The sequence below is a fragment of the Ictalurus furcatus genome, chromosome 11, assembly GCF_023375685.1.
Source record: "Ictalurus furcatus strain D&B chromosome 11, Billie_1.0, whole genome shotgun sequence".
Classification (NCBI taxonomy): Eukaryota; Metazoa; Chordata; class Actinopteri; order Siluriformes; family Ictaluridae; genus Ictalurus; species Ictalurus furcatus.
The window spans coordinates 5866731-5893506 of NC_071265.1; the positions used below are offsets into that span (position 1 = coordinate 5866731).

General features: G+C 36.8%; 1 protein-coding gene across 1 annotated transcript in view; it reads left to right on the plus strand.

The window, feature by feature from the left end:
* Positions 1-1294: 1294 nt before the first annotated feature.
* brinp3a.2 (bone morphogenetic protein/retinoic acid inducible neural-specific 3a, tandem duplicate 2) overlaps positions 1295-26776 on the plus strand; it is a 52913-nt gene continuing 27431 nt past the window's right edge. Inside the window, exon 1 of the mRNA XM_053636254.1 lies at positions 1295-1518. Within this exon, the coding sequence (XP_053492229.1) occupies positions 1322-1518 (197 nt within the window). The 5' untranslated portion in view covers positions 1295-1321. The remainder of the gene's footprint in view (positions 1519-26776) is intronic.

Consider the following 26776-nt stretch of genomic DNA (forward strand, 5'->3'; position numbering starts at 1 on the left):
GCAAGGAGCTTGGTGTACAAGAGCCTAAGAAATGGTTTTAACACTCTCCTGAAGCAGTGGCTAACATTGATGACATCACCATTATTTGGATATGGCAGTGCAGACAGACCGTACCATCTTGGCAAACCATCCTGATCTCCTATTCCACCACAGGGTGGAGAAGCAATGCCTGCTGATAGATTCAGAGATACCAGATGATGACAACAACATCATGTTCAAAGACGCTGAAAAGCTGAGAAAATATAAAGATCTGGAGATTGTGGTCACAGGGGAGCCAAGATCAGAGTTGTGCCTGTTTTGGTTGGGGCTCTTGGAACCATCAAGAAAGGATTCAACAAGAACCTGTAGCAGCTCCCGGGACAACACACAGCCCAGGAAATTCAATAGCCTATGAGCTAATCCTTAGGTTCCTGGTTTGGACATTGACCTCAGTAGACATTATAAATAAATAAATAATCTGTTTTTTTAAATGTACATCACATTTACACATTCAATGTGTGATGCCGGCAAATCTGCTCTTTAGATATTGAAGGAAAATCTAATGTATTTATTTTTTGCATTCTCATATACCACTACTATTGTGAGAGTTATGAGAGCTGTGCACACATATAGTCACATGCCATACATCAGCTTCTAGAGTATTGTCATAATGCAGTAATGAGATCTTTGTTCAAACATCTGCTTCAGTCATGGCTTTAGGAAAAAGACTGACAGCAGCAGAAAAAAATATGGACATAATGCCAAGAACAAAATAATTACTAAAATAGATCCAGGATGGATATCATGGATAGTGGTGTTACATTGATTTATAGCATCAATATTTGAACCTATGGATTCTAACTTTTTATGGACAGGCTCATTTTTCATAATTTAATGTAAGCCGTCATATTAGAAAACTGAATTTGAATATGATGTAATCACATGAGCACTAGAGGTAGACTCAGAGAGGTTGTCATTACTTCATAATTTTGTTGTTAGTCAGGCAATAAATTTGTCCCTGAGGAAGAAGCAAACACTTACTATCTCACAGAAAGCATCTGAAGTGCATCCTTATTCTTCTCATTTTCAGACAATTAGCAGACTCTTCTTTCTTCGCTCTATAATCTCAAGATCTCTCTGTGGTCTTGAAGTGCTTTTCATTTCCTTAAGGACACAGGAGAACTTTTGGGTAATTGCCTGTGTGTGTGTGTGTGTCTGTGTGTGTGTGTGTGTGTGTGTGTGTGTTTAACAGTGCAGGTGTTAATTCTGTCCTTTCTGCATGGGAGATGGGAGACCATGTTGATATCCAGTGCTGAGTGGTGGAGCCAGTGAATCCTCTCTCATGGCTTTATGGGAGTTGTTGCTATCTCTCAGCCTTCACTGCTGGCTGGCTTCATGTGCCAGTTTAAGTGAGGAAGGCCCTGCTGGACCCCTTGACTGGCTCCTTTCTGACAAGGGCCCCTTCCATAACACCCAGGAGTACACCGACTTTGTGGAGAGGAACCGCCAGGGCTTTTCTACCCGCTACAAGATATACAGGTGAGTAAAGGATACATCAAGTTAAATAAATGTTGTTATATTTAAATAATACATGAAGGAGTGGAGTGATGAAAAGCTCTTAGTGTTACCACCTTGAAATGGATTAGTACATCCTGAAGTGCTTTATTCCTTCTATACCACAGCAACTTGGCAACAATTACAATTTACTTAATGAATGATTAATGAATGAAATGACATACTTTTTAAACATTATTGTTGCATTTAATGTTGTGGAAGGTCTTTGAGACAAGTTAGTTCCTGTTATCACTTACATATAAACTCAGCAAAAAAAGAAACATGCCTTTTTCAGGAGACTGTATTTTAAAGATAATTTTGTAAAATCCAAATAAGCTTTACAGATCTTTATTGGAAAGGGTTTAAACAATGTTTTTCATGCTTGTTCAATGAACCATATACAGTTATTGCACATGCACCTGTAGAACAGTCCTTTAGACACTAACAGTATACAGGCGGTAGGCAATTAAGGTCGCAGTTACAATAACTTAGGACACTGAAGAGACCTTTTTACAGACTCTGAAAAACACCAGAATAAAGATGCCTTCTCACCTGTGTGAACATGCCGTAGGCATTCTGCAGGGAGGCATGAGTACTGCAGATGTGGCCAGAGCAATAAACTTCAATGTCTGTAATGTAAGACGCCTAAGACAGTGCTATAGGGAGAAAGAAAGGATAGCTGATCATCCTTCCAGTGGAAAATTACATGTAACCATGTGTCCCCCCAGACGTGATCGAGAACTTGCAAATGCCTTGGTGGACGAGTGGGGTAACATCTCACAGCAAGAACTGACAAATCTGGTGCAGTCCATGAGATGCACTGTAGTGCTTAAAGAAGCTGGTGGCCACACCAGATACTGACTGTTACTTTTGATATTGACCCCCCCCCCCCCCCCTTTGTTCAGGGACTCATTGTTCCATTTCTGTTCGTCAAATGTCTGTGAAACTTGTTCATGTTATGTCTCAGTTGTTGAATGTTTTTACGTTAATACAAATATTTACACGTTAAGAAATGTGCTGGAGATAAAAGCAGTTGTATGTAAGCAGTTTCTATTTTTGCTGAGTATATTAGCTAGAAACACTTGTTCCCTCATCAGACTCTCTTTACTTCTCTATCTTGAAGATAATAATAAAAAAAAAAACAGCTTGTCTTGTAACTAAGAATCCTGAAATCCCTCTGTCTTTTAACTTACTGACTGTTAAAAAAGCACTGACACTGGAGACTCCTTCCATAAATAAACAAAGTCTCCTTACAGTAAACTTCACAATATCATTTTCTCTTTGACTAATAACACATTTTCTTATTTATTTATGTATTTTAATTAGGCTTAGATACAATACCCGCCACTAATATTGGCACCCTTTATAAATATGAGCAAACAAGGATGTGGAAATTTGTCTTTATTGTTTAACCTTTTGAACTTTCATTCTGAAAATTCACAAAAAAACTCTGCTCTCATGGATATCAAACAATTGCAAACACAACACACACACACATACATACATGTATATACATATATATATATATATATATATATATATAAAATATCTTTGTTAAATATCGGTGTGCATCAATTATTGACACCCCTATGAATTAATATTAGAAAAATGTATTTGAACATATTCCTGTTGATATTTTATATTTTTTTTAGTACATGTGAGTGACTGGGAACAGGAAATTTTTCAACCATCACATAGGCCAAAATCCCTTAGTCTTTCATAAACATGAGTAATACCAAGGAATATAGCTGTGATGTGTTGTTGTGCTTCACAAAATGGGAAGTGGCTATAAGAAAATAGTACAAGCATTGAAAATGCCCATTTTCACCATCAGGGCAATAATTAAGAAGTTATCTCATCCAAAAACAAACTCAAGCATCTTCAGTTTGCTAGACACTACTGGAAATGGGATTGGGTTCTATGCTCAGATGAAAACAAAATAGAGCTTTTTGTCAATAAACACCAGAGGTGGTTTTGGCAAACATAGAGGTAGCCATATGGAAAAGTACCTCATGCTCACAGTTAAATATGGTGGTCGCTCTTTACTGTTTTGGAGCTGTTTTTCTGCCAGAGGGCCTGGATATTTTGTTAGACTACATGGTATCGTGGACTATCAAATATCAGCAGATATTAAATGGAAACCTGAAAATCTGTGGGATGAACTGAAGAGGACCACCAGCGTGGACCTCGAAATTGGAAGGATCTAAGGAGATTCTGTATGGGGGAATGGTCTTTTATCCCTTGCCATGTATTCTCCAACCTCATCAGGTATTATAGGAGAAGACTCAGAGCTGTTATCTTGGTAAAGAGAGGTAGCACAAATTATTGACTAAAAGAGTGCCAATAATTGTTACACCTATATTTAACAAAGATATTTTTTATGGGTAAATCTGTGTTCCCTTTCAAAAGGAACTGTACGTCGCATGAGTTTCGTGCTGTGGGAATCCTCGCGCGTGACTGGTATCTGAAGGCTGTGTGAAATCATGCCTGTTTATAGGCCTGCTGTGATCAGGTGATGTGGAATTTCGCACGTCACATGATTATAAAACGGTGCCTGTAAACCATGTCATCAGCCTTTTTATCTTCAGCGATGTTGGCCATTTGTGTGAACGCTCACAAAAACAGACTTCACTTCCTCTGTATTAAATATATATATATATATATATATATATATATATATATATATATATATATATATATATATATATATATATATATATATATAAATAAACTTTCCTATCCCTAAAAAAAAGAAAAGTATGAGGCAAAGAGAGTTCAAGAAGTGTGTTATGTCTTGCTCCCATTTCATTATGGAGGGGGATGGACACTCTTTCTGTCTGGGGTTGAGCATGCGAGAGTGGCCCTTGAGGGGGCTGACTGCACGCATTGTGAATGCTTTTCAATCAGGCAGCTCTGCTCATAGCTCGCTCTCTTCTTTGCCAAAAGGAGTTGGGTTTCGGAGCCTTGTGGATGTGGGCTGGCCGCTTCCAAGGCAGCCAGCTGGCTCAGGTCTTGGGGATCCCGTATAGATCTGGAGGAAGAGCTGGAGACGAGCGCTGCTCTATCTCTTGCCCTGTCTTCTAGGTCTGACTCTATGCCGGCTATTAGAGCTCATGTTGCGACTCTTCCTTCTGGTATGGAGAATCAACCCACCCTCGCTAAATCCAAGGAACCAAAGGGGGAGCCATTGCACTAAAAACAGAGGGCAGCTCTCAATCATATGAAGAGCTGCTTGACGTGATTACTAGGGCTGTAGAGAAACCATGGCCATGGGAAGAGGAAGTGGCTCATAGCAGGCTGGACAAGCGCTACCTCCCTAGTGAAAATAAATCTTCCTCACACCGCAGAAAACTCCCCCTTTTCCAGAAGTGCATATCACGTTTCTGGGGAAAACCATACACTAGCTGTATTTGACTATGCCCAAGGTGGAGGAGGCACTTGCGAGCTACCTCTCTCCATCGACAGCAGGAAATTTAGGGTGGGGGGAGGCTTTGCAATCCATGCCATGTAAGGCCACCTCAACATTGGTTGGCAATGCCGTTGCAGCAGCGGGTCTCACTTGTGGGTCATTACATACAATGGCAGTGTTGCAGGCCTACCACGCAGACCTGCCGAGTGAGCTTGATAGGAGGGAGGGAATTGGGCCCGAGACAGTGGCTGAGATTCGCCACGCCACAGATTTGTCTCTTCAGCAACCAAACAACCAAGCCCATCATATCGGCTGTTCAATTGGTATCTTGCTTGCAGCAGAGAGCCACCTATGGCTCAAACTCTCAGGGATGGGGATAAGCATAAGGTCTCCCTGCTGGATTCCCCTGTTGAACCTTCCGGCCTTTTCGACGCCGCGGTTAACGCTATTGACAACAGGTTTTACGAGACAAAACAACAAAGGGTGGCATTCAGCCAGTTCCTTCCCCGTCATGTCGAGTCCATCTGGGAATCCACGAGTGGAGCCTCTAGTGCAAGGGAGGCACAGAAGGGGAGTGTGGTGGCCCATCTCCCCCCGCGGAGAGCCAGGGGGACCAAGAAGTCATAGTTGCAGCCTGCTAGTAGGCCTGATCTGAGAATGATCATTAATGCCCAGCAAGCAAAGAATGAGTGGTCCTGATTGGCCACAGAGGGAAGTATCAGGGGATGTGAGATTATTAAGCATATTTCCACATATAAATATTGCCCAGTCACAGGATGTTCTTGAGGTTCCCGCAATATCAGGTTATTTCCTTTGGTCTAGCTTTATCCCCTCACACCTTCACGAAGTCCATGGATGCAGCTCTGGCTCCCTTGTGACTCCAGAGCATCTGTGTACTAATCTACCTGGAGGACTGGTTAATTCTAGTGTGATCCAGGGAGTTGGTGATCCAACATCGATATGTTGTTCTCGCCCACATGAGGAGCTTGGGACTCAGGTTGAACCCCAAGAAAAGTATGCTTTCTCCAGTGCAGAGGACAACTTTTCTAGGGCTTATATGGGATTCTACTATGATGAAGGCATTTCTATACCCAACACACATAGGGTCAATCCAATCAACACTGAGCAAGATAAAGCTGGGTTTGGTCATCCCCACCAGTCTCTATTAGGGATGGTGGGACTTACGGCAGCAGCAGCTAATGTCATACCGTTGGGCCTATTGCACTTGAGACCGTCAGTGGTTTTGGCAGGCCTATAAATTGTACAAGTTCCTGTAGAGGATACTATATTAGAATGAAGAGAATGTCAGAGCTGCTGTTACAGAACATTTAACACCTTGAGATTTGAGAATTATGCAGTGCTCTGGTATAACATGAAAAATAATGTGACGAAAATAACACAACAACATTAAGGTTGCGTCTCTAATGATGATTGTATGTTCCTTGTCTCAAATGTGTTTCAGCATGAACTAAGATATAGGCATATTTGGACAGGATTAAATTTACGTGGGATCCTTGGGTAATTTCCTGTTTTACAGGTGCTACTTTGTGACTTTATTTCTGTCTAGATCAGCAATATTGATGTTTTTCTCTTGTCCTCCTCTGAGAAAATCACAGGTCGATTCACCTTTGGTTTTTCTCCAAACTTAGCACATGTCTGATAATTTTAGTCCAGATACACATGCTCATGACTTTCTATGCAGATGTCACCTCAAGTCGGCTGCTATATCTAGTACCGTAGCATGTATCAGTGACCCTCTTCCAGATATTAAATACTTCCTAAATAGATGCTTCTTGTATACGTTGTGATTATTGTTTTATTGCATTTTCAAATTGTTGCTGGAACTTTGGTTCACCCCAAAGTAAAATAAGAGCCTCTATGACCACTTGGGCATCATGCTGTGAATGGAGTGTGATCACATGACCATGTGACTCTAACATCTGGGTTCCGAGAAAACAAAGCCACTAGGAACTCACTGCTCCTGTTGTAATTTTATTGCTGTCCTAATGCAAAATTTTTATGACTGAGGAGACACATAAAAATGTATAACCGTCGTCCCACTGATAAACTAATACAATCTGAATAGGGCTTATGTCCTCTTATGCATGAATCTCAAACACAATTAAAGTTCTAGCATTTTTAAACCCCCAAAAGTGAAATAGGAGAAGATAACATTACGTGTAATATATCATTAGTAGAAGAACACAGTGTTGGTCAAAACCAGATTTTTTCATAGTATTTTGTTTTCCAAAAGAAATATCAAGTTTCTTTTCTATAAAATACATTAAGTACTTGTTTTAGATTTATTAGGAATGACATACAGTGTCATCATCCAAAGCATACTGGAGTTTAAAAAAATATGGGTAGCTTCATGGTTGTGCAAAGATGTTTATTGAAAAGAAGCAGCATGTTTGGCAGCTGTTTTTGCATATAATCACCAAGCCCCCTGAGAAGTGATGTTTATCTAAGCCAGATGTGATCGAGACATGATCCACTAGAACTTTTATCCCATTTATCCCCATGTGTACTCCTCAGGCTTAATTTGAGAGTCTAATGTGCTCGGCACTATAGATTAACTTTCAGGTTGAACTCTTGTTTTGCTGTGAGTGTGAATGGCATGTGTAAACTTCATTTAAACTTTTAATGTGTCATGCCAACAAATCTGCTGTGGATATTGAAGGAAAGTCTAATGAAATTTGATTTTGCTTTCTCTAATAAATGGTAATTAATGGGTACAGGAGCAACATGCTTCAACTAAATCAGGCAATAATCAAGCTCAGTTTGGAAAATGTGCCAAAAATACGAAAATAAAGTCACGCTATATATAATGTGGAGTATAAAACGAAACATGGAATGAGAAGCATTTTTTTCTACTCTTGCATCTATGATATTGATAACTTTATTTGCAATCCCCAGGGTCTAATCAGACAATTTTAATAATGTGAATATTTGTAATGACTTGACTTATAGGCGGTTTGTACAGAATTTTACAAAAAAAAATTTGTGACTGTTTCAGCCAAAAATGCTTGATTTTACTGCAACTTTTTTTGTGTTTTTCTGTGCTTTTCTTGCAGAAAACTGCTTGAATTGCAGAAATTGCAATTGTACCAAATTGTTTTGCACTGTCTTTCACAGTGATGTTTGTTGCTGAAGGAGACCATATAGCTGTACTCATGTGCAACAATCAAAAAGGGCTTAGGCTGAATGCACCTTGTGATGACATCAAATGACGCATGTTAGCCGAAATCTGTAGAAACTCTGCAGTAATTCTGAAAAATTACAAGCTCCTCAGAATATTGGAGAGTTTGTTGATTTTGGATTAATTTCTGTGATAGCAAAATCACAAAATCCTGGAGGGGCTGTACAGGCATGTAACCAAATACAAATACATTGCTGGAAGGAACAGATAATGTGTTGTAATCAGATCCGAATACAGATTGATCATATGAATTTATGTGAACATGAGTCATGATGCATTTAAAAGGTTTATTAATTCATCTTTAGTAACTGTCTGGTCAGTGGTTTAAATTAGGCTACCAGTTTCTGGGAAATAGAACCAACTATGCAATAAAAATTACTGCACAACAAATAATATCTGTGTAATTGAGGATTTAAAAAAAAAAAAAAAAAAAAAAAAAAACCTCTCTCTAGGTTTCAAAATCTCTAATTGTTTGTTGTTGAACATCTGAATTGACGTTCTACTCCTATGACCAGTGGCAGCCGTAATATATTTGACACCCTAGGTTAAAGATTTTATTGACACCTCCCAAATTCCTGCCATTGTCGTGAGGAATGGGCAGACAGATCCAAATGCAGTTAGAGGTGTTTATTAATGATTGAGGCAGACAAATGTAAAACATAGGCAAAAAGAATTAGTAAACAGGCAAAAGCTCAGGCGATCAACAAACAGGATATCAGAGGCAGGACAATATCAGGAAACACTAGGCAAAACAAGGTGAGTAACAGAACCACGATCAGACATATAAGCATGCTAGGAATACTTCACCATGAGTGAGTGCAATGAGAGTCCCTTTATAGTGTGGCTGTGATTGTGCAGGTAATTGGATGTAGGTGTGGATGATCTGGAACTTGCAGTCCATGGCGACCATGTTTATACGCAACAGTGCAGGATGGGAAATGGAGTTTGTGGCATGAGTAGACCTAACAGCCAAACACCGTCCTTGCAGCACAAACTCATATTTTGAGTATACAGTGCCCTCCATTAATATTGGCACCCTTGGTAAATATGAGCAAAGAAGGCTGTGAAAAAAATGTCTTAATTATTTAACCTTTTGATCTTTTGTTAAAAAAAAAAAAAAATACTCTGTCCTCATGGATATCAAACAATTACAAACACAATGCAGATTATATATACATATATATATATATATATATATATATATATATATATATATATATATATATATATATATATATATATATATATATGATATTTGTTAAATATAGCCAATAATTTGTGCTACCTCCCTTTGCCAATATAACAGCTCTGAGTCTACTCCTATAATGCCTGATGAGGTTGGAGAATACATTCATTCTTCCATACAGAATCTCTCCAGATCTTTCACATTTTGAGGTCCACATGGGTGGACTCTCCTCTTCAGTTCACCCCACAGGTTTTCTATGGGTTTCAAGACAGGGGACTGGGATGGACAAGGCAGGACCTTGATTTTGTGGTCAGTAAACCATTGTTTGTTGATTTTGATGTATGTTTTGGATCATCGTCCTGCTGGAAGATCCAACCACGGCCTATTTTAAGCTTTCTGGCAGAGCCATTTTTAATATTTAATATTCAATATCTGTTGATATTTGATAGTTCACAATGCCATGTATCCTAACAAAATGTCCAGGTCCTCTGGCAGAAAAACAGCCCCAAAACATAAAAAAGCCACCACCAAACTTAATCATGAACATAAGGTACTTTTCCATATGGCTACCTCTCTGTGTGCCAAAACCACCTCTGTTGTTTATTGCTAAAAAGCTCCATTTTGGTTTCAGCTGACCGTAGAACATGATCCCATTTGAAGTTCCAGTAGTGTCTGGCAAACCGAAGACACTTGTGTTTGGATTTGGATGAGAGTAGTGGCTTTTTTCTTGAAACCCTTCTAAACAACTTGTGGTGATGTAGGTGACTTCAGATTGTAGTTTTGGAGATTTCCTGACCCCAAGATGCAACTAACGTCTGGAGTTCTACAGTTGTGATCTTTGGAGATTTTTTGGCCACTTGAACAACCCTCTTCACAGTGTGTTGAGACAATATAGACACACGTCCAATTCCAGATTGATTCATAACATTTCCAGTTGACTGGAACTTCTTAATTATTGCCCTGATGGTGGAAATGAGCATTTTCAATGCTTGTGTTGTTTTCTCATAGCCACTTCCCAATTTATGAAGCTCAACAACCTTTTGCCGCACATCACAGCTAAATTCCTTGGTCTTAAGGGAATTTGGCTTGTGTGTTATCTCATATTTATACCCCTGTGGAACAGGAAGCCATGGTTGAGCAATTTCCAGTTCCTAGTCACTCAGATGTATTAAAAATGTAAAATTTAAATGGGAATATACTTCAAATACATGAATACCCCATGAATATGAATTCATATGGGTGCTAATAATTGTTGCACACCCATATTTAACAAAGATATTTTTTATAAATCTGTGTTGTGTTTGCAATTGTTTGATATCCATGAGAGTAGAGTATTTTTGTGATTTTTTAAAATAAAAGATCAAAAGTTTAAAAAATAAAGAAAAATTTTCACAGCCTTCTTTGCTCATATTTACAAAGGGTGCCAATATTAGTGGAGGGCACTGTATATTTACATAGAAATTTCCAGAATATCAAAAAACCCCAACAACATTAACCGCAATCCACCCTTCCATCCCTCAAACAAACATGCTACATGCCAGCATTGTAATAGTACTTAATATACTGTATATCTTCCAAAGCAATTAGATAATGGAAAAAGACAAAGAAAAAAAGTAAAAAAGTAATGTGAATAATGATGTGAAAATTAAAATAACATGCTTTCTAAGTGCTTGAGGAAAGGGCCCCAAATGTCAAAACTGCTAGTCTTAATGAAACATTTTCTTTCCAGTCGAAAGGGAAAGAAACATCTAATTTGAACCAGCTATTCAAAAGGGAATCTGTAGACTTTCTTCCCTTCTGAACAATCCTCTTGGTTACAACCATGGCAAAAATTAAACACAATTGGAAAGGACAGCGCAACAGTGGAGCAGCCAAGAAGAGCAAATTCAACATCAGAAGCAATCTCCAATTTTATACCTATTTAACTTTCTTATTCCTTACCGAGTTCTGAAACTGAAAACCCAACTGTCTCAAATACAATATGATTTTTTAGTCAAGAAATAAAGGCTAAAGGCAATAAATAGAAATAAAAAACAAACAATTTCAAATTAAATATCGAAGTTGGGGGAAAAAGCCTTAACAATATTTAGGGCACAGTAACTTATAGCAACTTCTTTTAGGCAATGTCAATAAATGGAAATGAACAGATATAAACAATTACAGAGCACTTATGTTATATAAAACAAAATGTGACGGAGATACGTCTGGCAAGTTAACACCCTGGGCAATGCAATGTTGCCTATAGCATGAAATGCTACTACTGCTATGACCTATAGTGGCCAGTTTGCCACACATCATTTTCTTTTATATTTAAACAGCAATACACAGCAGGTATGAGTGGGTTATTAAAGAATCTTTACCTAGGCTTCTACCTGATTGAAGCAGTATTTTAAGCATATTGTATTTGAATTATCTTTACAATAAGAAGTTGACTTTTACTAATGCTAGGACTGCAAAAATAAAGCAATGAAATCAGTAAAATTAAAAAAAAAAGTGTAGTTTCCAACAAATGTATTGAAAGATTACTTGATAATGAAGTCTATTTGAATAAATTAGTTTATAAGTGGTTAAACATGACACCATTTACTATGCTGTTTAACTTTCTTAACGTACACAAATTATATATTTTTAGTATAAAATACAGTCGATTAAAAAATATTCAGACTCCTCCTTAATTGTTCTACACTAAAGGATTTGATTTTAAATGGATATAATTGCCATTTTCACACATCAATCTATAATTAATCACCCATAATGAAGTGAAAACACATTTGTAAAGTTTTTTAAGAAATCATCAAAAATCAAAAATTGAAATCTCTTATTCATAAAAGTATTTATACCCTTTGCTGTGTTACTTCAAATTGTAGTCAGATGCATTGTGTTTGCTTTAATTATCCTTGAGCTATGTCTAGAACTCAATTGGAATCCACCTGTTGAATTGATTGGACATAGTTTGGAAAGGCATATACCAGGGTTTTTAAGGGCCCATAATTTACACTGCATTGTCAGGACAAGTCCAAGGAACTGTCTGTGGATTTCCACAATCAATTTGTGTCAGAGCAAGAATACAAAATAATTTCCAAGGTTTTGAGAGCTCCCACATAGTGGCTTCAATAATTGTGAAAGGGATAAGCTTGGCACAACTTTGAACCTTCCTAGAGTTGGCCATCTTTCCAACCAGGAAAGAAAGGCCTTAGTCAAGGAATTAAGAAGAACCCAACAGCCGCTCAGAACCTGTTGGATGGACAACCATCTCTGCAGTACTCCACTAATCAAGCTTTCACGAGTGGCAATATGGAAGCCACTGTTGAGTAAAAAGCATATGACCGCATACCTGACAGCAACATGTGGAAAAAGATTCACTGGTGTGATAAAACCAAAATTGAACTATTTGTGCAGAACAGCAAGCAGTGTGGTGAAAAACAGGCATGACATATCACCTGGCTAATACTATCCCTACAGTAAAACGCAATGGTGGCAGCATCATGCTATTTGGGTGTTTCTCAGTGACAAGGGCAGGAAGCCTGGTAACAATTGAGGGACAAACGAATAGAGCCAAATACATGAACATCCTTGAAGCAAACCTTATTCAGAGTGCACACAAATTCAACACGACAAAGACACTATGAATACAACCAAAACAACATTGGAGTGGCTTTGGGCAAAGTCTCTGAATGTCCTTGAGAGCCCAGACTTGAACCCCATCGAGCAGCTGTGAAGAGACCTGAAGATGCTAGTTCACAGACTTCTTCCATCCAATCTGACAGAGCTTGAGAGGATCTGCCATGAAGAATGGGATAAACTGCCCAAATCCAGGTGTACAAAGCTTGTAGAGACATATCCAAGAAGTGTTGTAGCTGTAATTGTTCCCAAAGGTTTTTCTACAAAGTACTGGATAAAGGGTCTGAATAATAAGATATTTCAGATTTTGATTTTTAATTAATTTTTGAAAATCTCTAAAAACATGTTTTCACTTCATCATTATGGCTGATTGAGTGTAGATTGATGGCTAAAATGCCCATACAAAATCAAATCCACAACACTATAAAGTGTACAAGTAAAAGGGTCTGAATACTTTCTGAATCCACTGTGTGTTGTGTGGCCAATTATCAAGTCAGTATCCTGTTTTCGGTTTACATCATTTTTTTTTTTTTTTTTTTACCAAAAATGAGACGCATACAATGATTTGTATGCGCCACTTATTTTTAAAGTATACTATTAATAATATTTTTTGCAAATATATGGGCATATTTTTGTATGGTTTATTGTAACTGCAATAATAGGTATCAGCTGTAATAAAAACAAAACACCTAATATGGATTTCATTTATTTAATTTTTTCAGCACTGCACATCTCATATGTAACGTTGTGCCAAATTGTCCAGTTTGTCTAGTGCATACTATGATTTATTCTTAGGTAGTGATTTTGCCCACAGCCAAGGTCATTTTTAAGGTGTGCTTTAAAATTCCACACATCAGACCTCATCTGACTTTGCTTTTATTTGCTCAAATGACTTGATTACAGTGGATACCTTTAGTGTTTATTCCCTACATTATTGTCATGGCAATGCAATGGAATAAAGGTCAAGGTCACATAATCTAGTATATTCAAATGTGAACCGATAAATAAGCTGTTTGATTCTTGCACAGTATAAATGCATGATTTAAAAAAAAGTCAATATTTATACATGGAATGTTACTCAGATTCAGAGTGTGGTTATGCATGTGCTAATGTAAATTTTCTGCGTGGACTGAATAAGGCAACACTTTTGAAAATCCTAGTTTTAATTATCACAATCACTGCAGATTTCATAATTTTATCCATTAAAAAATAAAATTGGTCCTCAAGGCAAGCAATGTATCTGAAAACAACAGTGTTATTTTGTGTATTTAATAATGGCCTCAAATGGCATTCCATTGTTTTTTATTTATTTGTGTTTGTTTGTTTGTTTTTTTAGTGAGTGTACAGTCCAAAGCATTAGTTTCAGAGTGACATTATGTGGTGCACCATGATATGATTGCAGTCAATACTTAAAGTCCCCATCAAATCAAAATTGAAGTTTTGTGGCTTTTAGTATGAATATATTAGCCACTATCAGCTAGTGTTCTCCAAAACAACTGCAAAATTCCCATTTAGAAGATATATGCATTCAAAATTTACATTCTCACTCTACCACCAGTACAGATCAACAGTTTTAATGACATCATTCTGCACTTATCAGATTTTCTGTCCAACATTATAAAAATCCATGGAACTAACTGTCAAGTACGGTTTAGCCCGGGCTGTGAGGTAAGCTAAATACTATTGGCTATTTAAAAAGGGGGAGGAACCAATCGATATTTCCCACCCTGACTTCCTTTTTCAGTGGAAATCACGTCAACAAATCAAATTACGCTGCACTTTTCAAGGCATTTCGCAGGGACTTTAAGGTAATAACTATGAAGAAATCTCTTTTTTTATTTATGGTAATTTTAAAAAATGCCATTATTGTTACCTCTGACTACTTATAGCAGTACAGAGATGAAAAAACAAACATCAAAATCAGTGATTAACATTAAATAACATCTGAGATGTACAAGACCATAAAGACACGGAGAAACTTACACACCCACACCAATAAATAAATAAATAAATCTAAATAAATAAATAAATAATATATATATATATATATATATATATATATATATATATATATATATATATATATATATATATATATATATATATATTATTGTAAGTGAAATATAATAACCTTTAATGACCTTTTAAATTTAAGTAAGGAAATGTACTATTAATATATTAGTGGTCACTGTATAGCATATTCATATTTATGAGCTAATTTCGTCTTGTTGAGTCAATTTAACATGTTATATTTTTTTATTTAGGAATTACCATTGTCATAATGGGTTTTTTTTTTCACATTTATTCATCATTCATATCTGCGCTTTGCAGTAACATGCATATTCTGCTAAGTGGACACAGATTTGTTGACTTCTGCCTGGTAAAAATGGATGATTTGTTAGGATATGTGCACATACTTTGGCACTTAAATTATTAAAATTATAACAATGCGCCATAATTTTTTTTTCCTCATCAAGGGAACAAATATTGAATGTTCCTCCAGTCACAGCCACTGCAGTAGATATCTTTCGATTTGTGGTATGTACTTTAGACCTCCTGTGATTGGCTCACCATTAAAAGATTTCCTGTATTTATTTTTGCCTTTGGCAGCCGTTCGACATTAGTATTTCATTGCATACTTTGTGCGATTAATAGTCTTATCATGCGTCCAAGTGATTAGCGGGTTCTTAATACTTATTACACTGCATTATTGGGATTCTCTTGAGAGGCGACTGTTAGCAGCGAGGTTGTGTTAGAGACAGAGATTACAATCACATCCTGATTGAACAGCATTAATATGTCAGCATGCAGGAACTCACATGAGCACCGGCTTTTTATCCTTCCAAAAGTTGAATTCATGAGTAATGCTCAGTATCCATACTGGTATCCATACTGGTTGGTCAGGACATTATCTAGGAAATAGAAGGTATATGCAGTATAATCCATAGCAAAAACAAATAGTGTTATGAACTCTCTTTGCACTTTGTATTATCTTAGTATTTCCATATGAGAAGCCTCATGTGCTGACATCTGATCCCTCAATGCCAATTCTACATTATTTATGGCAGATAGTTTTAACACAGGATATATCACTCTTTCTGAAACCAATTTTGATTTTGATTCACTACAGATCTGTAACGATTGAAATGGACAGTACTATTTTCTGAACCAACACTTCCTTTGAGTGTATCTGGCAATACAATAAGACAACTGAAATATGTAAAGTCATAAAAAAACACCTCTAAAAATAATCATAATTAATTTATAATAGTCTCACAATAATTAATATTTTAAATAATTGCCCATATTATAAATATTTTCACATGGGAATATATTATGTTTTGCAGGAAAGCCATTTTCAAAACTGAAGCCCGGTGACATATGTGATATGTTAGGTCAGACAGTGTGGCACAGGCAAAAAATATATACAATACAGATAGCAAGTAGAATCCCCTGGAGGGTTTATTGTATAAGAGTGAAGGGACGGGTGGAAGGGTAGTTGCAGGAGATCACCAGCTTACTTCTAGTTGTGCTTGTGAAGCAAAGAGTGCTGCAGAGGATCAGTGCTGACTAGAGTTTCCTCTGGTGACTCTGAAAAGTCATAGGCAGCACATTTAAAGGGTTTTTTATGAGAATGTTGTCCAGCTCCAACTTCTCCCTTGACAAGCAGTTGGAGGAATTAGTCCAGCTGTACATGATTCAGTCCCACTCCACCATGGGTACATATGCATTTGCTATAGTGTTAGGTTTTGAGCTGATCCTTTTCACCTGAGGCTTTGTATCACACACATCAGTGTTTTCTTCATTTCAATTCAGGTACACTTGTAAACTTCACATACAAATGATAGGTTAATAAAATCGGTCAAATAAATGTTACTTATATATAATTTATTACATTATGTTATTAAAGCAAAATATGTATAGTTCAATGGTTGTCAACTTGTGTTCTGGATGTGGACCCAGCATTGTACACTATGTACTATGTACACCAAACGTACAGTATGTGGACCATCACACCCATGTGTGTTGCCACAAAGTTGAAAGGATACAATTGTCTGGAATGTCTTTGTATCCTGTAGAGTTAAGATGTTCCTTCACTGGTCCAAATCTGTTTCAGCATCACAGTGGCCCTTTGGGATGAACTGGAATGCCGACTTGACATCAGGCCTCCTCACCACACATCATTACCTGACCTCACTAATGCTCTTGTGACTCAATGAGCACAAATCCCCACAACCAAGTTCCAAATGTAATAAAAAGCTTTCCTAGAATAGTGCAGTAAAGCAGGGTGAACTCTGGAATGGGATGATGTTTTTGGTGATTAGGTGTCCACATACATTTGGCCAAAATGAGTACTTGAAAAATACTGTAGCAGTATTTGATGGTGCTGCTGTTCTTGGCCAGCCAGCCCTGTGTATATGTCATTGAAACAGAAGCTCAACCAACATATTTATTGAAACATTATTTTAACTACCAATGTTTTAAATATCACAAGAGCAAACTTTGCATAATCTCATTTGATATCTGTCGTAGCAAAATACATTTGACACTTATTTAGTGTCACATACTGATCAAATTATACATTGTGATTTTTGGACAAACCTTTGCAGAACAATAAACGTTGTGTCATTCTGACCAGCTGCATCTAAGCTGATGAAGTACAAGCCATTCGAAATTTTGTACAACTACATTTGTGCCAAACAGTGCCTGCACTCTGTTATAGCTAAGTGTTGTGGTAACATTACACATAATTAGCTAGCTTAATTCAGCTGTTAAATTATGAGATAAGATAAGATAAACTTTATTGATCCCACACTAGGGAAATTCACTCGTTACAGCAGATCAATTATACAAAAAACAGATAGGAAAGAATATACATTAAATAGGAATAGAATTGAAGAGGGAAAAAAAAGTATCTAAACAAATTTATACAATAGGAATAGAAAAATAAGAATAAAAGTAGTAAAAAAATAATAATAAAGGTAATATGTACACTATGGACACCTTAATGTATGAACAGATGAATACAAATTTGAATATATACAGATGAGTAACAACTTGTTTATATACATGAGTGGATAAATGGATTATTGCACAGTTAACAATAGAGGGGTGAGCAACAAATAATAATGTGTAGGTTGTAATGCAAAAAAAAAAAAAAACAGCTAGCAGTGCTACATTATGTTGTTGTTGCATTAAAGAGTCTGACTGCTGTAGGGATGAAGGACCTGCGGTAGCAGTCTTTCTTGCACTGAGGGTGCAGCAGTCTGCTGCTAAAGGAGCTGCTCAGGGACCCCACTATCCCATACAGATATCTTATAGCATTGACAACTTAAACTCCAATAAATAACTGGGCAGTGGAAGCTCAGTGGAAAAGATGTTGGACTACTTGACATGAAATGCTTGACCATGACCATTATGTATTCCTAATTGGGGAATGGACTTTAGGAGAGCTACACCCGTCAAACTAATTAATACAAAGTTCACCAGGCAGATGGTGACCAATAGTCTGCTCTGTGTCTATAAAGCACTCTCTGGTCTCACACCCAAATATATCAATGATCTTCTTCATCCTTCATGAGAGCACTGCGGCAATCATGCCTTTTCTGTGGTAGGTCTTAAACTCTGGAAGAGTCTCACTTTTCATGTAAGGTCATCTTCTTCAATAGCCGCTTTTAAATCTTCATTGAAAATGTATTTTTATTCTCTAGTTTTTGAATAGGTCTTTTCATAGGTTAAAATATGTATATACTTGATTATATATTTAAAAGTAGCTAATTATTATTATTATTATTATTATTATTATTATTATTATTATTGTCACTATATATTTTTTAAACATAACTCTGTTACGGCTTATTTGGCTGATTGATTTGTAAATCACTTTGGGACAACTTCTATTGTTTTATGTGCTCTATGAATAAAGGTTGACTTGACTTGACTTGACTTGACTTCTTAAATTGCTATAGACCTATTTTCATACCCTACATTTTAGCCTCCCTGGTCCAGTGTGAGCTTATGTTTCAGGCAGGTCAACATGATGTCTGAGATGGACATAGCATCTTTCTTCAGCACAGATAACATTTTAGTGCACTGCCTGCCAAAGAAATGTGGCCATAGACACTGATGTACCGATGGATTTGAAAAAAAAAAAAAAAAAACATCTGCAGGTCTTAGAGATATTAGTTTTAAATTTCAGATTGCTTCTAAAAGGTCAAGTCTATAAAAGTCTGGGTTGTTTATTGACAGTTACACTCTCTCTCTCTCTCTCTCTCTCTCTCACACACACACACACACACACAAATAAATATATATATATATATATATGTTTCTTTTGTACCATTTTCCTTTGAATAAGTTCAATTACAAGTTTAGCTCCACAGGGCAAGATGAACATACATTAGGTTGATACATATGCTTGATGTGACTTCAGATGCATAGTGAGTGCACACTGCAATCAATGTTCAGTTTATTAAGAATGTAGATCATCATGAAAACAGCACCAAGGTTGTATGTGAGGAACAGATTTTAAAAGCTGCTATGATATAATGTAAATGGTGAACTACAGAGCCATCACAAGGCTCAGAAATGAATAGAAAATGGAAGTTCAGCGAGGAAAAGTTACATTTGTTAATAAATAAATTTCTTTATACATGAATGAGACTTGTGTCAGAACAGGCAGACAGCTTCACAGGGTATTGATATGGCTGTTAAGAAACTATATTCCCAAGGTAATTGGTTTTACCCCAAAGAAAAGACTGCTGCATACTGAATAAGATATTTCCTATAAAAGCGTGCAAATATCCATATTCCAACTGCGGCTGTTATAACATTCGGAAAATTGGAAATGTCACCAAGGTCCCAAGGTCTTAAAATTGACTCTAGATGTTACAAATAGGTCATAAATATCTATGAGAATACACAGATGCATTCACACAGTAATGTGCAAAGCTAATGTTAATGATCTAATGTGCAACCTTGCCAAACTTAGTTCTGGAGTACCCCCTGTCTTGAACATTTTACTGTTTTCCCTGCTCCCAACACGCATTATTCAAATTATTAGCTTATGAACAGCCCTTTCTTAGTTGCAATGGGTGTGTTAGAGCAGGAGAAACAGTCAAATATACAGGATACTCCAGGAACAAGGTTGGGAATCTGTGAGGAATTTAATGTTTGCAGAATGCATCTATGGAAACTTAATAAATAAAATGTATAATAAAGAAAGAAAGAAAATAATTAAAAACATATCAGCCCATTGCATACCTGGTAACAACAATGGCTGTTTTCCTAAAAGCAACATTCATTTATTAATTTATTCATCTTCTCTAACCCCTTTATCCAGATCAGGGTCTTGGTGTATCCAGAGCCTATCCTCGGAACACTGAACATGAGGAAGGAATGCACATATCAACACATTAGTTCAAAGGGAAAATAACTGGGAACCCTGGGAAAAGCCATGTGGAGACCATGTAAAATACTGCACAGAAACCATGCAAAAAATAAAAAATAAAAATAATAAATTAAAATTTTTTAAAAAAACCCAAAATAGAGATCAGGATTGAGGTCTTAAAATTGTATCGAATTATTACAGGAATTATTATAAATAATTAAAATATATGAGGTATTAACAAGTGTAATTCATTCACTTGGATAAATCCATACTGTAATGTACAGAGCTAATGTTAATGAGATAATCTTTGCCAAAATGGCCAAATATACCCATAGCCTAGAAGCACTGCATGAAAACTATGCACCTGGCATCAATGCCTGTATAGCTCCAAGCACCATGTTAGTTTACACCTCATTTTAGACATTAGAGGAAATGATCTGCCAGTCTAGTTGTGGCTAATTGACCAGAACCCTTTAATTGCTCTGACTTACCACTTTTTGTCCATGTTTTCTTTTTGCTGTTACCATATTTATGGTACATAAATTAAGCATTAAGGCTTGTATGCCAGTTTCATACATAACAAGCTACTTTCATTCCAGGCAGAAAGCATCCTAATTGCATCAGAAACAGGAGAAAAACTGTATAGTATAGAAAATAGTATATCTGGTATATCCCACATGTATGTATGTATGTATGTATGTATGTATGTATGAATTTATTAATTAATTAATTTATTTATTTATTTATTTATTTATTTAAGTGAAGCAACAGGTACTATGAGATATCATAGAGTAAATCCAGCAAATAATCTGATAGATGTGCATTACAGTGATTTTATCATGGGCAAGGGTGTGCACAGTGCTAAGTGGAGTACATAAAACCACCATACCCATGAGAAAAATCATTGTAAGGCACAGCATTGAGTGGCTTATTACAATTATAAAATGGTGACAAAAACAGTATAATAATATCCAGTAAATTATTAATAATATTTACAATAAAATCTTACTGTTAACAGTAAGTACTGGACAAAGATTAGTTTAATTCTATAGAACAATGGATTAATGATTAAAATTGCTGGTTTAAAACCTGATGCATTATTTCAGAATTCAATTCTTGGGATGTGGGCATAGGTGTGCGTATATCGAATATTTTACAACAGCTTTAAATGCAGTGCAGCAAATTAGATTTCAGAGCTGTTAGAAAAAAAGATTTACCCATCTATCAAACATATACAGTATAGGGCTTATCTGTTCCATGCTTTTAACAGAAGGTTTGAAAATGATAATCTGGATAAATTCAAATCAGGTTGTTCATCCAAAGCTCCATGAAGTGCTTCAGAGAGTGGCCAGTATCCTTCTGTGGTGACAAGGAAGGGTTATCAGGCTCACTAGAAACTGAGGAATAAACTGACAGAGCAGAATAAAATAAAATTTTCTCCCTCTGTTGCACGGAACCTTTGAACTGCTGAGGGCGAGTGCACTAACAGATCCCATACCAGATCTGCCAGACAAGCCGTAGACAGCTTATCATTGTGTCACATGAAATTGAGATAAATCATCAAATTCTACAAAGCTAGCGGGCCCCGTTGCAGCTGATGTAACACCTCATGCCAGGTATATTGACTCCTTCAGAGCAGTTAGAATTACATTTTATAATGTACTGCAAATACGTGAAAATTACGTTTGACTTCCTTCCAAATAAACAGCTTGCACCATACTGTAGTGCACTTTATTCTTAATATAATCTCACATAAAATCCTGTTTTGCTGCCATGTGAATTGCAAAACGGCAGGTGAAATTAAGTTTATTTTCTGGAAAAAATCAATCAAGCATCTGGTCAGGAGGCCCCTGTCATTACTTCTGATTTAATGTGATGTATCTCCTTTCAAAAGGCCTTACTAACCTCATCCATCACCCGAAGACGAGGTTGCCCAGTGTTTCTCACATGACTAAAGGCAAGGTAGAACATGCCATCATTTACACATTCTTTGGCTGAGTGAGATTCATAATACAATGATATTATCAGCAAAGACCTCCGTGGATGCTTGTGTTTTCTTTTACTTTCTTTCTTTTTTTATTTAAGCTCGATTGCTATGAAAGGAACATGATGAAGAGATATGACAGAGAGAAATAATGAGTAAAACAAAGCGAGGGGATGACAGAGGGGCTCACTTATTTAATTGCCTCAGCCTGAATGCAAATTCTATCTTTATGCAAACAATATGATGAAGCCTTTATTAAGACAAAGCCGTCTCAGTTATTTATGACCCTGGTACGAGGCTTTTTTTCCTCAGGGGTAGTTAGTTTGATCAGTTAATTACATACATTTCATAATACATATAGATAATTGCCTTTTTTATTTTTATTCTCATAATTGGTATATCACCAATGGTACAGTGTCCCGTAATGGAGGCACAAACGGAAGCAAGTACAGGTATGGCAGTTTAAATAAAACAAGTCCAAAGGATCAGGCAGAAATCAATAAACATAGACAGGCAGAGCTCAGGATATGAGGCAAACAATCCAAACTAGCCAAGGCAAAGAGAAAAGGTCATAAACGTGAACAAAGTCAAAACCAGAATAAACAAACATTTTAGCAAGGCTTGGTAACAACTGAGACAAAAGGCAACTGAGCGTATACTTCGCAAAGCAACTGTGCGTGAACAGTCTCTATAAAAGAGTGGTGGAGTGCAAGTGTAATTGGCAGCAGGTGTCTCTAATTAGAAGTCAGGTGACGGTGAATGTGGCTGCGTGTGTGTTTGGGAGCTGTAGTCATCTTTGGCCATGTTTGTAGTTCATGGTGCATTCTGGGAAATGGAGTCATTTGTTTGCTGTGACATGACAGCCAGTAGAAATTCAGCTCCATTTTGTTTAAATGGATCAGCTTTTATTTCCTGGTATTTACATCTAGATGTGCTAAACAAACAAAAACCAAAAAAAACAGAACCTTTTGTGTCAGAGCACCCAATTATTCGGTGAGCAAAAGTATAGGAACAGATAAGTCTTGAAGTAAATTAAAGTAAATTGCACTTAATATTTGTTTGTATATCCCTTCTTTGCAATAACTACACCAGCCTGTAGCACATGAAATGGATGGTCAATTGGGTTAAGATCTGGTGATTGACTTGGCCAGTCTAAAACCTTCCACTAGTTCCCCCGGATAAAGTCCTTTGTTGACTTGGCAGTATGTTTTAGATCATTGTCTTGCTGCATGATAAAGTTCCTGATTAATTTAGATGCATTGCTCTGTAAATTGGCAGACAAAATGTTCCAGTAAACATGTGAATTAATCTGCTGCTACCATCAAAAGTTGAATTATCAGTAAACATTAGTGAGGCTGTTCCAGAAGCAGCCACGCAAGCCCAAGCCATGACACTACAGTACCTCCACCATGTTTCACCAGTACCATGTTTCACTGCTTCACATTTGGAATTTTTTGGTTTTGATTCAGTTTGTTTTCTTTTCATTTATTAGTCTACACATAAAGTTAAATCCTGTTGGGTTCTGCATCTATAAAAACGTTTGGAATTGGATTATATGCCTCTCTTTCTGCTCGCCAGAGAAAAACAGCATGTACCTGCAGTTGGAGGCTGGATAGTTCACACTCCATTTCACGAGTATGTCAGGGGCCCTCTCTTGGTCTGTCATTCACCTCTCTCAACATGGGTATTGAGTCTCCACTCTCTTTATCACCTGCGTGTTGACAGGTCTTTGACCGGTTGGGTAAACTTCCTCTCGGTCAATTGTTAGGTGTAGACTAGGCAAGGTTCCGGCTAACATGATATAATTGATTGTGGCTGCTGTAGCTGGCATCCCATGACTGTTTTTGTTCTATATCTTGAATATGAGCATGTCTTGGATTTCATCTATTAAAGCACCTTTTTTTTTTTCTTTCTCGCTTTTGTCCTTGGCATTCATGCCATGGAAATCCAATGACTGACATCACGACTTCTTAAACTGCCATCCACGTTTATACATATGAACTCTGTCGTGAACTCTGAATCCTCCGGCGGCCGCGGTATATCCTTAGCTCACCACGGAATCTCCAGTATGTCTATTGCTCGTCTCCCTCAGCAATTCCATCTATCTGGACAAAAAGACAGTGCTGTAAAACTGATGTTGCAAGATGCTCATTTTCACTGAGGCATTTAACTAAAGATGATCACTACTCCACATCAAAACACTTTGGATTTGTTTGTCAGGATTTAGCATTATTGACCTGTAGCTCTCTAACGGACAAAACGTCAATTCTGAATGAACTCATCACTGATAAAAAGCTGGACATGCTACCGCTAACTGAGTCTTGTCAAACACCTAATGTCTTTTTACAACTTTTATAACTGGCACTGTTCTATCCTAGTTTTCTTCCTACCTCACTAACAAACAATATTTCATCTCTATGTAGAAAAACAAATCCCCTACTGCTCCTCTCACTCAGGGTATCCCCCAGGGTTCTCCACTAGGTCCACTATTGTTCATAATTTACGTTCTTCCACGAGGTCAGATTATCTCATGGTATCAGTTATCACTGCTATGCTGATGACAGATTTATACATTCGCAAGTTTTGATGAAAAACATGACATCAGCTCATTAACTTCCTGTATCAATAATGTACAAATTTAGTTAAACAGTAATTTCCTCAACTTCAATTCTGACAAAACTGAGAACATGCTTTTTGTGCCACAAACACTTATAAGAAATACTGACATTTGTGTCAATATTGATGGAAATCTGACAAAACCCTCTAAAATCATTAAGAATCTGGGAATCATTTTCGATCCAGCTCTTACTTTTGAAGCCCATATTAGAATCATCACTAAAACTGCTTTCTTCCATTGCATGACTTTGCCCCATTCTCAATTTCAAGGATGCAGAATCACTAGTTCATGCTTTCATATCATCACATCTCAACTACTGTAACTCAGTCTTTGCTGGCCTACCAGCTAAAACTATTGCCCGATTAAAATACATCCAAAACTCTTCAGCTAGAGTTCTCACTAAAACCAAGCATTCTGCACACATTACTCCCATCTTGTTTAGTCTCCCCTGGCTGCCTGTCTCATGCCGTATTAAGTTTAAAATGATTCTCCTGATATACAAAGGTCTCAGTGATCTGGCACCTTGTTATATATGTGATATGCTGCATCCATACACACCAGCACACACTCTTTGTTCTTCTGATTCCAAATTGTTGTCTGTCCCTAGATTTCATCTATCCACTTTTGGTGGGAGATCATTCAGTGTAGATACACCTAAACTGGGGAACTCGGTACCTCAGAGCCTCTCTGACATCTCCTCTATTTCTTTCTTTAAATCTCAGCTAAAAACACATCTTTTCTCAGCACGTTATCTGTCTATTACTGATTGATGTTTTATTTCCCTTTTTGTAATTGAGATTGTAAATTCTGTTGACATGTATATTAATATACTTTGTCCTGTTAAATGTATATGGAGTGTAATGTGTCCTTGAGCTTGTGGAAAGGTGCTATATAAATTAAACTTACTATTATTATTATTATTATTATTATTATTATTATCATCATGTTTTACAGATAAGCTTGTATATTTTGGATTATGAGCAGATTCTATCTTTTCCCACACTTTGGTAGAGGTATGTTATGATATGGCCACATCTTGTGGTATGGCCTCTATATTTCTTTGAACAGTGGGTTGTGATACCTTCACCTCTGTCTTGTGGAGGTTGTCTGTTGCTCAGTACACCAATGGTTTCTCTTTTTTTTTTAGAACATTTCGAATTGCTGTATTGGTCATGCCCAGTGTTTGTACAATTGATTTCCCCTCTTTTCTCAGCTTCAAAATGGCTTCCCAAATGCCTTCAGTCAACAGCAAAAACAAAAAATGAATTGCATTTGCAGTCCAAATAGTTTAGGAAGATACTGTATATGTACAGCCAGGTTTTCTTGGTATTGATGATATAATGCATTATGAACATTACTATCATACAGCAAAACTCTTAATCTCAGAGTCATCAGATCATGGGCTCAATCCCTACTTTGGACAAGACTGTTTTTGCTTGTATTTCCTCATTTGTAAGTCACGTTGTGTAAAAGCGTCTGCTAAATGAATAAATGTAAATGTCAATGTTAACACAAGGCATAATAAAGATAGCTATAAAGAGTATTGCATTTATAAAGAGTAAAACAATTATTATAACGTATATACTGCCTTATGAATGCATTTTAACATGATATCAACGTGTGCATAGTTCATTATAAACATGACCTTCGTAGAAAGTGTTACCAACATTCTCTTTGTAGATGGAAAATATAAGATGAGCCATTGCTGCATGAATGCCATTTTATTTCCCAAACCCTTTCTAAGATTTTCTAACATTTTGTTCTCATTGTTAAGCTCATAAGAGCAGGTGATGTCAGAACAGGTTTCTGTGGAGCTTCCTGTCAGGGCTGATTTCTG